The sequence below is a fragment of the Oncorhynchus tshawytscha genome, linkage group LG15, assembly GCF_018296145.1.
Source record: "Oncorhynchus tshawytscha isolate Ot180627B linkage group LG15, Otsh_v2.0, whole genome shotgun sequence".
NCBI classification, from domain to species: domain Eukaryota; kingdom Metazoa; phylum Chordata; class Actinopteri; order Salmoniformes; family Salmonidae; genus Oncorhynchus; species Oncorhynchus tshawytscha.
Genome location: NC_056443.1, coordinates 3,737,857 through 3,750,618, shown reverse-complemented (window position 1 = coordinate 3,750,618; position 12,762 = coordinate 3,737,857). Strand labels below are relative to the sequence as shown.

At 46.2% G+C, this 12,762-nt stretch overlaps 1 protein-coding gene across 8 annotated transcripts in view; it reads right to left on the bottom strand.

Moving 5' to 3' along the window:
• LOC112236291 (membrane-associated guanylate kinase, WW and PDZ domain-containing protein 2-like) overlaps positions 1–12,762 on the bottom strand; it is a 288,293-nt gene that overhangs the window by 97,678 nt on the left and 177,853 nt on the right. The window contains exon 1 of one of the 8 annotated variants that reach the window (XM_042297934.1): positions 7,651–7,796. The exons of the other annotated variants lie outside the window; for them this stretch is intronic. Within the exon in view, the coding sequence (XP_042153868.1) occupies positions 7,651–7,672 (22 nt within the window). The 5' untranslated portion in view covers positions 7,673–7,796. Of the gene's footprint in view, positions 1–7,650; positions 7,797–12,762 lie in introns of those variants that run through there. 8 annotated transcript variants of the gene reach the window in all.

The window sequence follows — 12,762 nt, the reverse complement described above, 5'->3', positions numbered from 1 at the left end:
ATTCTTGCTTCACTCAATACCAGTTCCATTAACACATTCCTCAAAAATGCCTAGATTCCGAAAAATGCCTAGGCTAGCGAGGGTAAGTGAGTGTGTGTCTGTTGAGTCAGACAGTTCATATGTCTGCGACACCATGTCACAAGATGATGCAGCCATGTGTGCCAACTTAGTCTGGTGCCACAAGCTCTTATCGCCTGTCACATGTCATTATACTGTAACAGCGGTGACAGGAGGTGCTGGATTGGTGCAAACTGAATGACCCCACGCCATTCTGTCACGACAGTCACAAGAGCTGTGAGATACTCTGTGCTTTTCTTCAGTAAGTCGATTTTGGACTCCGCCCCCCTGTCTCTCAACGCTGCTGTCAGAGAGTCCAAGTGTGAAATAACGTACAGAAAATGACTCCACCAAGGCCATTAAAGCCCTTGCCAACGTTGTCTTAACACTCAATGTTGATGAATCTGTCCTTAGATGGGAAAAGCAAACCGCTGGAGATTTCAACAGATACCATGCAACGGAAAACCTAAATCCTCTCCAGAGTTCAGCATCAACATCAAACCATGGTGCTCCACATCAAAACACACCAGGCAGAGAGAGTTCTAGGTGAGGGTTGAGAGAGGAGTGGAAGGGGGCTGGTTTAGGGGCGTGAGGATGGCACATCTGAGCCATGTTGATATGTGGTGAGGAGAGGAGATGCTAGTGAACACACATACAGGGTGTGTGTGTGTGTGTGTGTATCTACGTGTGAGATACACTATGGCACTTCCAGTGCTACCCTGCATGAGGCCTGCGTAACGACAACAGATTACACCTCCCGACAGCGCTACAGAACGGCCGACACACAGCACAACACTTCAAAAGGAACCTTTGATGTCGCGGAACTACTGTATAATTAGCAGCGTCTTCCAGTGGGGGACTTTTCTGTGGCGACACGTTCTAATAGAAGCAACCGATAAGGCATGAAAGTGGTTTTTATGTACTTTCAGAGTTCTGGGTCATCTGTTAGATTTGACATTAGTGTAACATCCAAGCTGGTTTAAGAGAGACATTTGTCTGTAAAAAGCCACTGGCACAGCAGAGAGATGTCCATAAAACGTCCACAGAAATTGCTTTCCAACCGTAAATCTTTTCGGAGTCCCCATTTATAGATCCAATACAAATATTAGCATTATAAAAGGTGCAGAGGTCAAATCTACGAGCATGCTCTGTGATACAGTAAGAACTGTACGCCCTCTCCTCTTCCGTCTCTGCCAACCCTTCTTGGTCACCTGTGCTACATGTGACCAGTGACCCCAACATATAGTTCCCTCTAGTGGACAAACAAGTTAAAATAACCATTGACAGACAACATATACAATGAGATATAAACAGGCCAAAACGGCCCCTATGGTTTGCCATTTAGACATCAACACTTAGCATGATGGAGTATACACTTGCATACGCGGTAACACATCCTCGATAGACTAACGGTTCTCCTTCCCTAGTCACTGATCTAAGAAGCCTATATTTATCTGTAATTTACAAAAGCCCCATTGGTATACATTTATAATAAAGTAGGACCGCATACCAAATCAATCAAAATGACATACTGTAGGTGCATTGCCCCTAGTGGGTATTTTCAAGGCTGTTCCCATGGGCATTTGGGCACCTGGGGCATTTCTAGAGTGCTGATAATTCACACTAAAGCTGTTGTTGTGCTGTACAGGAAATGCTTTTTCATGTTCAACAAACATCCTACTTGTTAATCTCCTGTTCGGTGGGGGGTGAAGCAAGGAGAGAGAGAGAAAGAGAGAGAGAGTGTGAGTGAGTGAGTGAGTGAGTGAGTGTGAGAGTGTGAGAGTGAGTGTGAGTGTGAGAGTGAGTGTGTGAGAGTGAGAGTGAGTGTGAGAGTGAGAGTGTGAGAGTGAGAGAAAGAAAGAAAGAAAGAAGGAAAGAAAGAAAGAAAAAAAGAAAGAGAGAGAGAGAGAGAGAGAGAGAGTGAGTGAGTGTGAGAGTGTGAAAGTGAGTGTGAGTGAGTGAGTGAGTGAGTGAGTGAGTGAGTGAGTGAGTGAGTGAGTGAGTGAGTGAGTGAGAGAGTGAGAGGGAGAGTGAGTGAGTGTGAGAGTGTGAGAGTGAGTGTGAGTGAGTGAGTGAGTGAGTGAGTGAGTGTGAGAGTGAGAGGGAGAGTGAGTGAGTGTGAGAGTGAGAGGGAGAGTGAGTGTGAGAGTGTGAGAGTGAGAGAAAGAAAGAAAGAAAGAAAGAAGGAAAGAAAGAAAGAAAGAAAGAAAGAAAGAAAGAAAGAGAGAGAGAGAGAGAGTGAGTGAAAACAGACCATTCATCAGAGGGGAAGCCAGGATTTTCACTGGAGCAATCTGCAAACAATGCCGAGAATAACACAAACAGATTACCAGAGATAACTGCGGCGGATACCCAGCTATTTGTCCCGCGGTATGACGCTGTAATGACTCAGGAGCGGCTGTCGTCTTTCCACATACAAAATGTTCCCTGGAACTCCCGGGGAGCGGAGAGAGGAGTAGGGTATAAGAGAATAAGGGATAGCGATAGAGAAAACAATAATGATGTCTGAACATCTCTTCCTCTCAGCTGAGCAAGGAGAGAGAGAGAGAGAGAGAGAGAGAGAGAGAGAGAGAGAGAGAGTGAAGGGTCTGTGAGGAGAAGGCGTGGAGATGAAGCATGTCTCACGGAGTAGACTAGAGTTGCAACGTGGGCAGTAGAGCTGCCGGCCAGCCAGGCCTCTTCTACTCTCCCATCTCTCTCTACACTGCAGTTATATCCATCCATAGGGTTTCATAGCCAGGGGCCATTAGATCAGCTCTTCACACATCCTGCTTAGTACCATTGTCCAGTAATGGATCCCGGGTCAGGGCATCTAGCCTGCCTCGTTTGAAATCCAAACCCATTCAACAATGCACTTCAGTGGAATAAATGTACCCAGCCAGAAGGGCAGCCATCTGCGCATTGCGCTTCATATGTCATGCATTAGCATGACCCTTAAGTATATCTACACTGTGTAACATCGCTGATTGGCAGAGGCATCGGTAACTGGATCACAACTATGTGAATCCATGTGTGTGTCCCAAATGGTACCCTATTCCCTATATAGTGCACTACTTTAGACCAGGGAACTATTCCCTATATAGTACACTACTTCTTACCAGGGCCCTATTCCCTATATAGTGCACTACTTTAGACCAAGGCCCACTGGGCCCATAGGGCTCTGGTCAAAAGAAATGCACTACATCGCAGCCCACGACAGTTAAATGAGTGTGTCAGACCATCTGCAAGTGGAAATATTGGCTCCAACTTCAAACACTGCTGGGATGGCGGCGCAACAGAGGTCTGGTTCAGTGAGTGCATATCCCCAGGCTTTGGAGAGAAATAGTAAGATATACTACATCCAGACTTCAATCTCTATCCCAAGATACTATATCAACCCTCAAGCAGCTATGATCAAGCCTGACAATCCACAGCTACTATGGCAAGAGGCAGAAAAGCACAGGGAGAAATATCCCCTTCTCTAAGTGTGTAGAGAGTGTGTAGAGCTTAGGGGACACTGCGTTATGTCCCTGCCTGGTCTCTCTCTGGTCCTCCTCCTGTCCTGAGGCTGCAGACCATATGTCACCTCACAGGTCTCCAGCCATCCATCAATCAGAGGAGAGTGAGAAAGACACCATATGACCAGAAGACCCTTTCAAAGCATCGTTATAGCACATCCCTGACCCCTCTCAGTTGGACCTCTCCCCCTCTCCCTCCCTCTCTCCATCTTGGAGAGCAGCTATTACAGTCAGTGTGGTTTTAGAACTAGCCAACGTGATGTGACAGACTGCAGAAGAAGACTTGAGGCTGTACCTCTGTCCACCCTGCTTACCTTCCCCTCCTCCTTACACATATGCTAGCCTTCAGACTGCATTAAAAGACCACATGTAGCCAGCAGCAACGGCTGTTGCTTTCACAGCTAGTCGAAGGCCTAGCTTACTGAGATACAGACACACAGAGACAGGCTTGACCTCTGAATCTCATATACTTGTTGTACTCTGTCCCTGACAAACAACATGCAGCGAGTTTCTAAACAGCCTTGAGTTTCACTTAGCAAACCACTTCTGGGAGAAACTGTTCCATGTCAAATTGAAATCTCCAGCTCCACTGCCTCCAGTAGTCAGACCCAGTGTGTGTGTCAACAGGCTGCAGTGCATTGAAGGGGCTGGGATAGGGGGACTGTGTGGGCAGGAGCTGGTGATGGGATCAGCTTCCGCTTGGCTGGGTAAAGCCCCACTAGGCCCAGTGTGTTGTGACAGTGTGTCAGTCAGGCCTGTGCTGTGGTCCCTCTGGGGCCCTCTGGCCGGAGGTGCTCAGTAGCCCCCTCTATTCACTTCCCTAATCCCCCTGTTATGACAGCGAGAGATGGCGTCAACGTGCCCCATTGTCCAGATCCTAATCTAACCCGTTAGCCAATTAGGAAATGGCCGGCCTTCCTAATGCCTGAGAATTAGTGGGATGGATTACGGTGCCATTCAGTGCTGTCCGGCCGCCACGGGAGACCGGGAGTCGGGTAACGTGGGGTGGAGAGGGCTGAGCGAGGGCACTGACGAAAAGCTGCTTTCGCCCGCACTTTCTGTTCATTGGTGGCGGTGGTAACGCACGGCCACTTAGCCGTGGATGTGCTTAGTCACTGTTGTCATAGACTGCTGCCTTAATCAACCCGATTAGATGTCGGATACACTACACAGAGACAGAGAGAGAGAGAGAGAGAGAGAGAGAGAGAGAGAGAGAGAGATAGAGAGAGAAGGTTGCGTTTTCATTGGGGGATACAGTGGCACGAATGATTAACAGGCACATAATCCCTATCCCATATCCCCATCCCATCACACAACAACAGAGTGCTTTTGTTCTCAAGCGCAGTGAGGTAAAACACACGTGGTGGCCCTCCTTCAACATGTCCAAGGTTTTACTAAACTAATCTGCAAATTGATGATCACTAATGTGGGATTGATTGGGGGACCTGAGCATCGACAAAACCCTTCTGAGGCTCGTTGGCATGACGACAGCAGGTCCTCCGCCCCACTCACCTTTCCCAGAATTGCATTAATAGATTGGCCCTCCTGGAGGTGCTGGTGGACGGCCGTGTGAGGCGGCCTGGAGTGATCAATGACTGACCTCTCAGAGACCTCGTGAGAGAGAAAGAGAGAGACAGGGATGGAAGGAGAGAGAGTGAGGGGGGAGAGAAAGCGAGAGAGGAGGGAGAGAGATCGAGAAGGATAGAGAGAGAGAGATGGAGTAAGCAGGGGGAGCGAGAAAGAGGTTGAGGAGGAAGGAAAGAGACAGAGAGAGAAAGAAAGAAAGACAGAAAGATGGAGATTGAGAGGGAGCACTGACTTCATCTTCTCATTGAAGGCTGTAAAACCCTCAGGGTAAGAGGTATGAATCTGCCAGCTCAGCTTCACTCATAATTAATCATACACACCCGAACACTAATACTACATAGCATTGTACCATCACACAGGAACACTATTACTACCTAGCATTGTACCATCATACAGGAACACTATTACTACCTAGCATTGTACCATCACACAGGAACACTATTACTACATAGCATTGAACCATCACACAGGAACACTATTACTACCTAGCATTGTACCATCACACAGGAACACTATTACTACCTAGCATTGTACCATCACACAGGAACACTATTACTACCTAGCATTGTACCATCACACAGGAACACTATTACTACCTAGCATTGAACCATCACACAGGAACACTATTACTACATAGCATTGAACCATCACACAGGAACACTATTACTATCTAGCATTGTGCCATCACACAGGAACACTATTACTACCTAGCATTGAACCATCACACAGGAACACTATTACTACATAGCATTGAACCATCACACAGGAACACTATTACTACCTAGCATTGTGCCATCACACAGGAACACTATTACTACCTAGCATTGAACCATCACACAGGAACACTATTACTACCTAGCATTGAACCATCACACAGGAACACTATTACTACCTAGCATTGTACCATCACACAGGAACACTATTACTACCTAGCATTGAACCATCACACGGGAACACTATTACTACCTAGCATTGTACCATCACACAGGAACACTATTACTACCTAGCATTGTACCATCACACAGGAACACTATTACTACCTAGCATTGAACCATCACACAGGAACACTATTACTACCTAGCATTGAACCATCACACAGGAACACTATTACTACCTAGCATTGAACCATCACACAGGAACACTATTACTACCTAGCATTGAACCATCACACAGGAACACTATTACTACCTAGCATTGAACCATCACACAGGAACACTATTACTACCTAGCATTGAACCATCACACAGGAACACTATTACTACCTAGCATTGTACCATCACACAGGAACACTATTACTACCTAGCATTGTACCATCACACAGGAACACTATTACTACCTAGCATTGTACCATCACACAGGAACACTATTACTACCTAGCATTGAACCATCACACAGGAACACTATTACTACCTAGCATTGAACCATCACACAGGAACACTATTACTACCTAGCATTGAACCATCACACGGGAACACTATTACTACCGAGCATTGTACCATCACTGATGACTGGGTGCCATGGACATGATATCTACAATGTAAGACAAATGACAGTATGTACATTACATTACGTTCCCTTTAGGAGTAGCTGCAAGACATCCATTGATACATTTGTTGCGAGTTCTCCGACCGTATTCTTTGAGTGGAAGGGTGTTAGAGTGCAAGCCCTCCCCATGTCCATCTCCAACCTGCGACTCAGTCCATAGCCATGCTATTCAATGGTCTGTAATGGTCTGCATAGCAGCATCCTGTTGGAATGTCTGAAGCCATTACCTTCTATTAAATGAGTGAGAGTGGAAGCTCCTTTCACTGGCGGTCACATATCAGTCTCTTGCCACTGAGATGTAAGACCAAGGATATAGTAGAGAGAACTCAGGTACACTGGGATTTGTGTCTGATACGGACAGCAATGTGTTAGCTGCAGAGATAACATTGACACCAATAGGATTGTCGGTCCTCTACCAGCTCTATCAGAAAAAATAATAGTTGAAAGTTATTTTAAGTCCAGTAAAAAAGGCTTAATCTGTCTGGGAAACCAGTCTTAAAAGTCTATCTAATGCCAGTCCCAGATCACACCACATTCAGATCAGTGAAAGATTCTGCTAAAACTACTGAAGCATAGAAGAGTAGAAGTGAAGTTTTCCCTAGTCCTTCTAGCTGTGCCTGGGAATCTGGGGAGCCAGCCCCATTCAGGCAGCAGTCAAACAGAGGCGTGAGTGATGAAGCAACCTGGAGATGTTGACAGTGACAGATTGGTTATTCATCCAGCTTGTCATCAGAGGCTTCCAGTACTTGGGGGGGGTTCATCATCAGTGTTTTGGTGGAATCTTAAGTCTGATACCAAACTCCCTCAAGTAACTGTCTACAGTACAAACAACAAGCCAAACAATGTTGAGCAAACATTTCACAATCCAGCACCATCATATAGCCAACTTTCTGTAAAAGTCAGTTTTCTGACATGGAAATGATAGTCAACATTCCACCATGTACATTGCCTGTACAGTACCTACCCCTAAAGAAAGACTTGATCATGGTGTCTGTGTCCTTGTGGAACAGGCTGACGCTCAGAACATGTATTCTCCTCCTCTCCTCCTTCCAGGGTTCTGTACTCTTTCATCACATTTCAAACATCCCTTTGGTCTCGCTCCGCATCTGAGCCCCGAGAGAATCAAAGCAGTCACTTTTGGGGTTACAGTATGACTCAATAATTCTGCAACCTGGAGACACTTGACAGCAAATACAGAGGTGCTTGGAGGCGCTTAGCATCCACTCAAACCAGTCCCTTTAATCTGGGGAGATCCAAAAACAAGAGAAAAGACAACAACGCTTTCTTTCCCCTCACAGCTGTTTCACTCTGTATCCATGGACTACAGGAGCCTCGTCATACACACACACAGCCCGACCCAGGCAGGTATGGAGAGAGAGAGAGAAAGAGAGGGATGGAGAGATAGACACACCCACTGACACACACACAGATTGGGGGTGAGCTGATGTCATCCGTTTGGATGTGTGGCCCGGGGTAGGTGTGTGTGTATGTGTGTGTGTGTGTGTGTGTGTGTAGCCCAGACACAGTGGGACTGATGGTGGATGTGAAAGTGCTGCTATCAGCTTAATCCTCACACTGCAGCCAGAGATGTCCCTATCCCGGCCAGAGACCACATTACCACCCAATGACACAATCTGTTTGTCAGGGATGCCTGCCTGCCTGCCTGTCTCCATGGCTGTCTACCTGCCTGCCTACTCTGATTCAGTTATAACGCCCTATCACAGCCAGTTAGGCCTGAAGCTTAGGGCGGCCATACTAGCAGACAACAGGTCCACATACCATCATAACCCTATTTGGTTCCATGGCCGAGCTCTGGATTGCTCCATTGCTTTCTGAAGTGGTTTTCACCCAGGTCGTTTATTTGCTACAGCCCTACAGGCATGGGAGCCATTTTGTCAGTTTGGATTGAAGCGTTAAGAGTCTCTTGAGTCCTGCTGGGGATTTGAACCCATTACCGTGTTGGGTCAGAGGGGGAAATAATCAGCACCCTACATGATGGCAATCATCCACACAGCAACCTCTGACCCTTTAAATCCAGAGGTTGAGCCACACCAGGAGCCTCTATCACCACCAGCTGTGTGTGTGTGTCTCGCTCTGCGTGTGTGTTGTGTGTGAGTGTGTGTATTTGCTATTCATGTGTGTGTATTTTCTATTCATGTGTGTGCATGTGTGTGTGTGTGTGTACTTGCAATGTGTATATATTTACTGTGTGTGTGCTCAGTGATTTCCAAGATGGCGTAGCAGTCAGACGTGTGTTTGTCTTGTCCTGTAAATAGTCAGTTTTTCCGTGTATATTTTAATCTCACTTTCTACGATCTAAATATACTTTCCTGCAACCCGCCCCACCCAATGAGGTACGGATCTGCTATTTTTATACGTTATAACTGGAACCTCCATCAGAAGCTAGCCAGCTAACCAGCTATTAGCTAGTAGTCAATGTTAGCCATGGCTAGCGGTCCTCAGTCAATACCTGCCAGTCTGCACAGCACGATATTGGACTGTTTTTCTCCACCACATCACCGGATTCCTGCCGCAAGCTCTGGGCCATTACACCGGATCATCGCAGCTAGCTAGCTGCAATCGAGTGGCTACGCTAGCTAATGTCTCTGTCCTGAAGAAAGCACCAGTTAGCCTTGAGCTAGCCTCGAGCTAGGCCCATCTCCAGGCTAGCCGAAGAGGTATACCCGCTAATCGTGGACTAAAAACCCTCTTTTGCCAATTGGCCTGGACCCTTTATTGTTGACATGGAGCCCCGCCGATCCATTCAACAGGCTTTTCCAATGCGTTGTCACCGAAGACCCATTTGCTCTCCCCGGTCCGCTAGCTTTCTGAACACCGTGCCTCCCGCTCCCCTAGCATAGTAGCGACTACCGAACGTCCCCAGGACTCACCTAATGCTGCTCATTGGACCCTATGATCATTCGGCTACACATGCCTCTCTCTAATGTCAATATGCCTTGTCTTCTGCTGTCTCGGTTAGTTCTTATTGTTTTATTTCACTGTAGAGCCCCTAGTCCAGCTCAACATGCCTTAGATAACTTTTTGTCACACAACCCACACATGGGTAGACCTCACCTGGCTTAGCTGGCGCCTCCAAAGATGCAAGCTCTCTCATCATCACTCAATGCCTACGTTTACCCCCACTGTACTCACATCCTACCATACCCTTGTTTGTACATTATGCCCTGAATCTATTCTATCACTCCCAGAAATCTGCACCTTTTATTCTCTGTTCCCAACGCACTAGACGACCCGTTCTTATAGCCTTTAGCCATACCCTTATCCTAGTCCTCCTCTGTTCCTCTGGTGATATAGAGGTTAACCCAGGCCCTGTAGCCCCCAGTTCCACACCTATTCCCCAGGCGCTATCATTTGTTTACTTCTGTAACTGTAAAAGCCTTGGTTTCATGCATGTTAACATCAGAAGCCTATGTTTTATTCACTGCTTTAGCACAGTCCGCAAACCCTAATGTTCTAGCCATGTCTGAATCCTGGATTAGGAAGGCCACCAAAAATTCAGACATTTCCATCCCCATCTACAACATTTTCCGTCAAGATAGAACTGCCAAAGGGGCGGAGTTGCAATCTACTGCAGAGATAGTTGCAGAGTTCTGTCATGCTATCCAGTTCGAGCTTCTACTTTTAAAAATCCACCTTTGCATAAATAAGTCTCTGACTGTTGCCGCTTGTTATAGACCCCCCTCAGCCCCCTGCTGTGCCCCGGACACCATATGTGAATTGATTGCGCCCCATCTATCTTCAGAGTTCGTACTGTTAGGTGACCTAAACTGGAATATATATCTAAACTAGATGCCCTCAATCTCAAATTATCAAGGAACCTACCAGGTACATCCCTAAATCCGTAAACATGGGCACCCTCATAGATATCATCCTAGTTCAACTGTAAACTCTCCTTCCAGACTCACATTAAGCATCTCCAATCCAAAATGAAACTTAGAATCTGCTTCCTATTTCACAACAAAGCCTCCTTCATTCATGCAGCCAAACATACCCTCGTAAAACTGACTATCCTACCGATCCTTGACTTTGACGATGTCATTTACAAAATAGCCTCCAACACTCTACTCAGCAAACTGGATGTAGTCTATCACAGCACCATCTGTTTTGTCACCAAAGCCCCATATACTACCCACCACTGCGACCTGTATGCTCTCGTTGGCTGGCCCTCGCTACATATTCATCGCCAAACCTACTGGCTCCAGGACATCTACAAGACCCTGCTAGGTAAAGCCCCACCTTATCTCAGCTTATTGGTCTCCATAGCAATACCCACCCATAGCACGTGCTCCAGCAGGTATATTTCACTGGTCATCCCCAAAGCCAAAACTTCCTTTGGCCGCCTTTCCTTTCAGTTCTCTGCTGCCAATGACTCAAACAAATTGCAAAAAAATCACTGAAGCTGGAGACTTATATCTCCTTCACTAACTTTAAGCATCAGATGTCAGAGCAGAGCTGTACACAGCCCATCTGTAAGTAGCACACCCAACTACCTCATCCCCATATTGTTACTATTTTTCTTTTTACCCTTTTGCACCCCAGTATCTCTACTTGCACATCATCATCTGCACATCCATCACTCCAGTGTTAATGCCAAATTGTAATTATTTCGTCACTGTGGCCTATTTATTGCCTTACCTCCCTAACCTTACTACCTTTGCACACACTACATAGATGTTTATATTGTGTCTTTGATTGTACGTTTGTTTATTCCATTTGTAACTCTGTGTTGTTGTTGTTGTTGCTTTGCTTTTTCTTGGCCATGTCGCAGTTGAAAAGAAGAACTTGTTCTCAACTGGCCTACCTGGTTAAATAAAGGTGAAAAAAATGTGAAAAAAATGTTTTAGAAAGTGATGGGAGGAGGGGAGACCTACTGGTCGTGGTAGATAGGAGACACAGATGAGACGAGACGGAGGAATTCCCATCATACTAGTAGTAGGAGATGTGTCAGGTCAGTAAACTAGAGGGGGAATTCACATCATACTAGTAGTAGGAGATGTGTCAGGTCAGTAAACTAGACGGGGGAATTCCCATCATACTAGTAGTGGGAGATGTGTCAGGTCAGTAAACTAGACGGGAATTACCATCATACTAGTAGTGAGAGATGTGGCAGGTCAGTAAACTAGACGGGAATTACCATCATACTAGTAGTGAGAGATGTGGCAGGTCAGTAAACTAGACGGGAATTACCATCATACTAGTAGTGAGAGATGTGGCAGGTCAGTAAACTAGACGGGAATTACCATCATACTAGTAGTGAGAGATGTGGCAGGTCAGTAAACTAGACGGGAATTACCATCATACTAGTAGTGAGAGATGTGGCAGGTCAGTAAACTAGACGGGAATTACCATCATACTAGTAGTGAGAGATGTGGCAGGTCAGTAAACTAGACGGGAATTACCATCATACTAGTAGTGAGAGATGTGGCAGGTCAGTAACCAGAGAGGGAGGGGTTTAACAATGCTCATGGCATCCCTTTACAATGAGAAGTTTTCCCTGTCGTTCCCTGACATTTGCTTAATGGCTGCTCCAATTAGCGGGGAACGTGGCGACACACACACACACACACACACACACACACACACACACACACACACACACACACACACACACACACACACACACACACACACACACAAAGAGAGGAGAGTGGTGGAGTGGAGAGATAGAGATAAAGGGTTTTCCCTGAAGCCCTCTCCTGTCTCTAGTAGCTCCAGCATAGCAACCATAGACTATCAGAGGTGTATACAGGATCACTTCAGAGAGTGAAAAGCCATTTATTGCATATCACTTCCCTCTTGAGTGACTGGAGTTTATACATGAGTGTAGCCAGTGTGAAATGGCTAGCTATTTAGCAGATAGATAGGTACAATGCTTTTTGGGTGACGTTGGCGGTAGGTGATGTGTTCAGAGGGTCCCTGGTTCAAGCCCAGGTTGGGGCAAGGAGAGACACAGAAGCAACACTGTTACATGAGCAACAAATACAACTTGAAAGACGGCATTTTTGGTGATGATTTCAAATGGTACTTGGAATGATTAAGGTATACAAGTATGTGA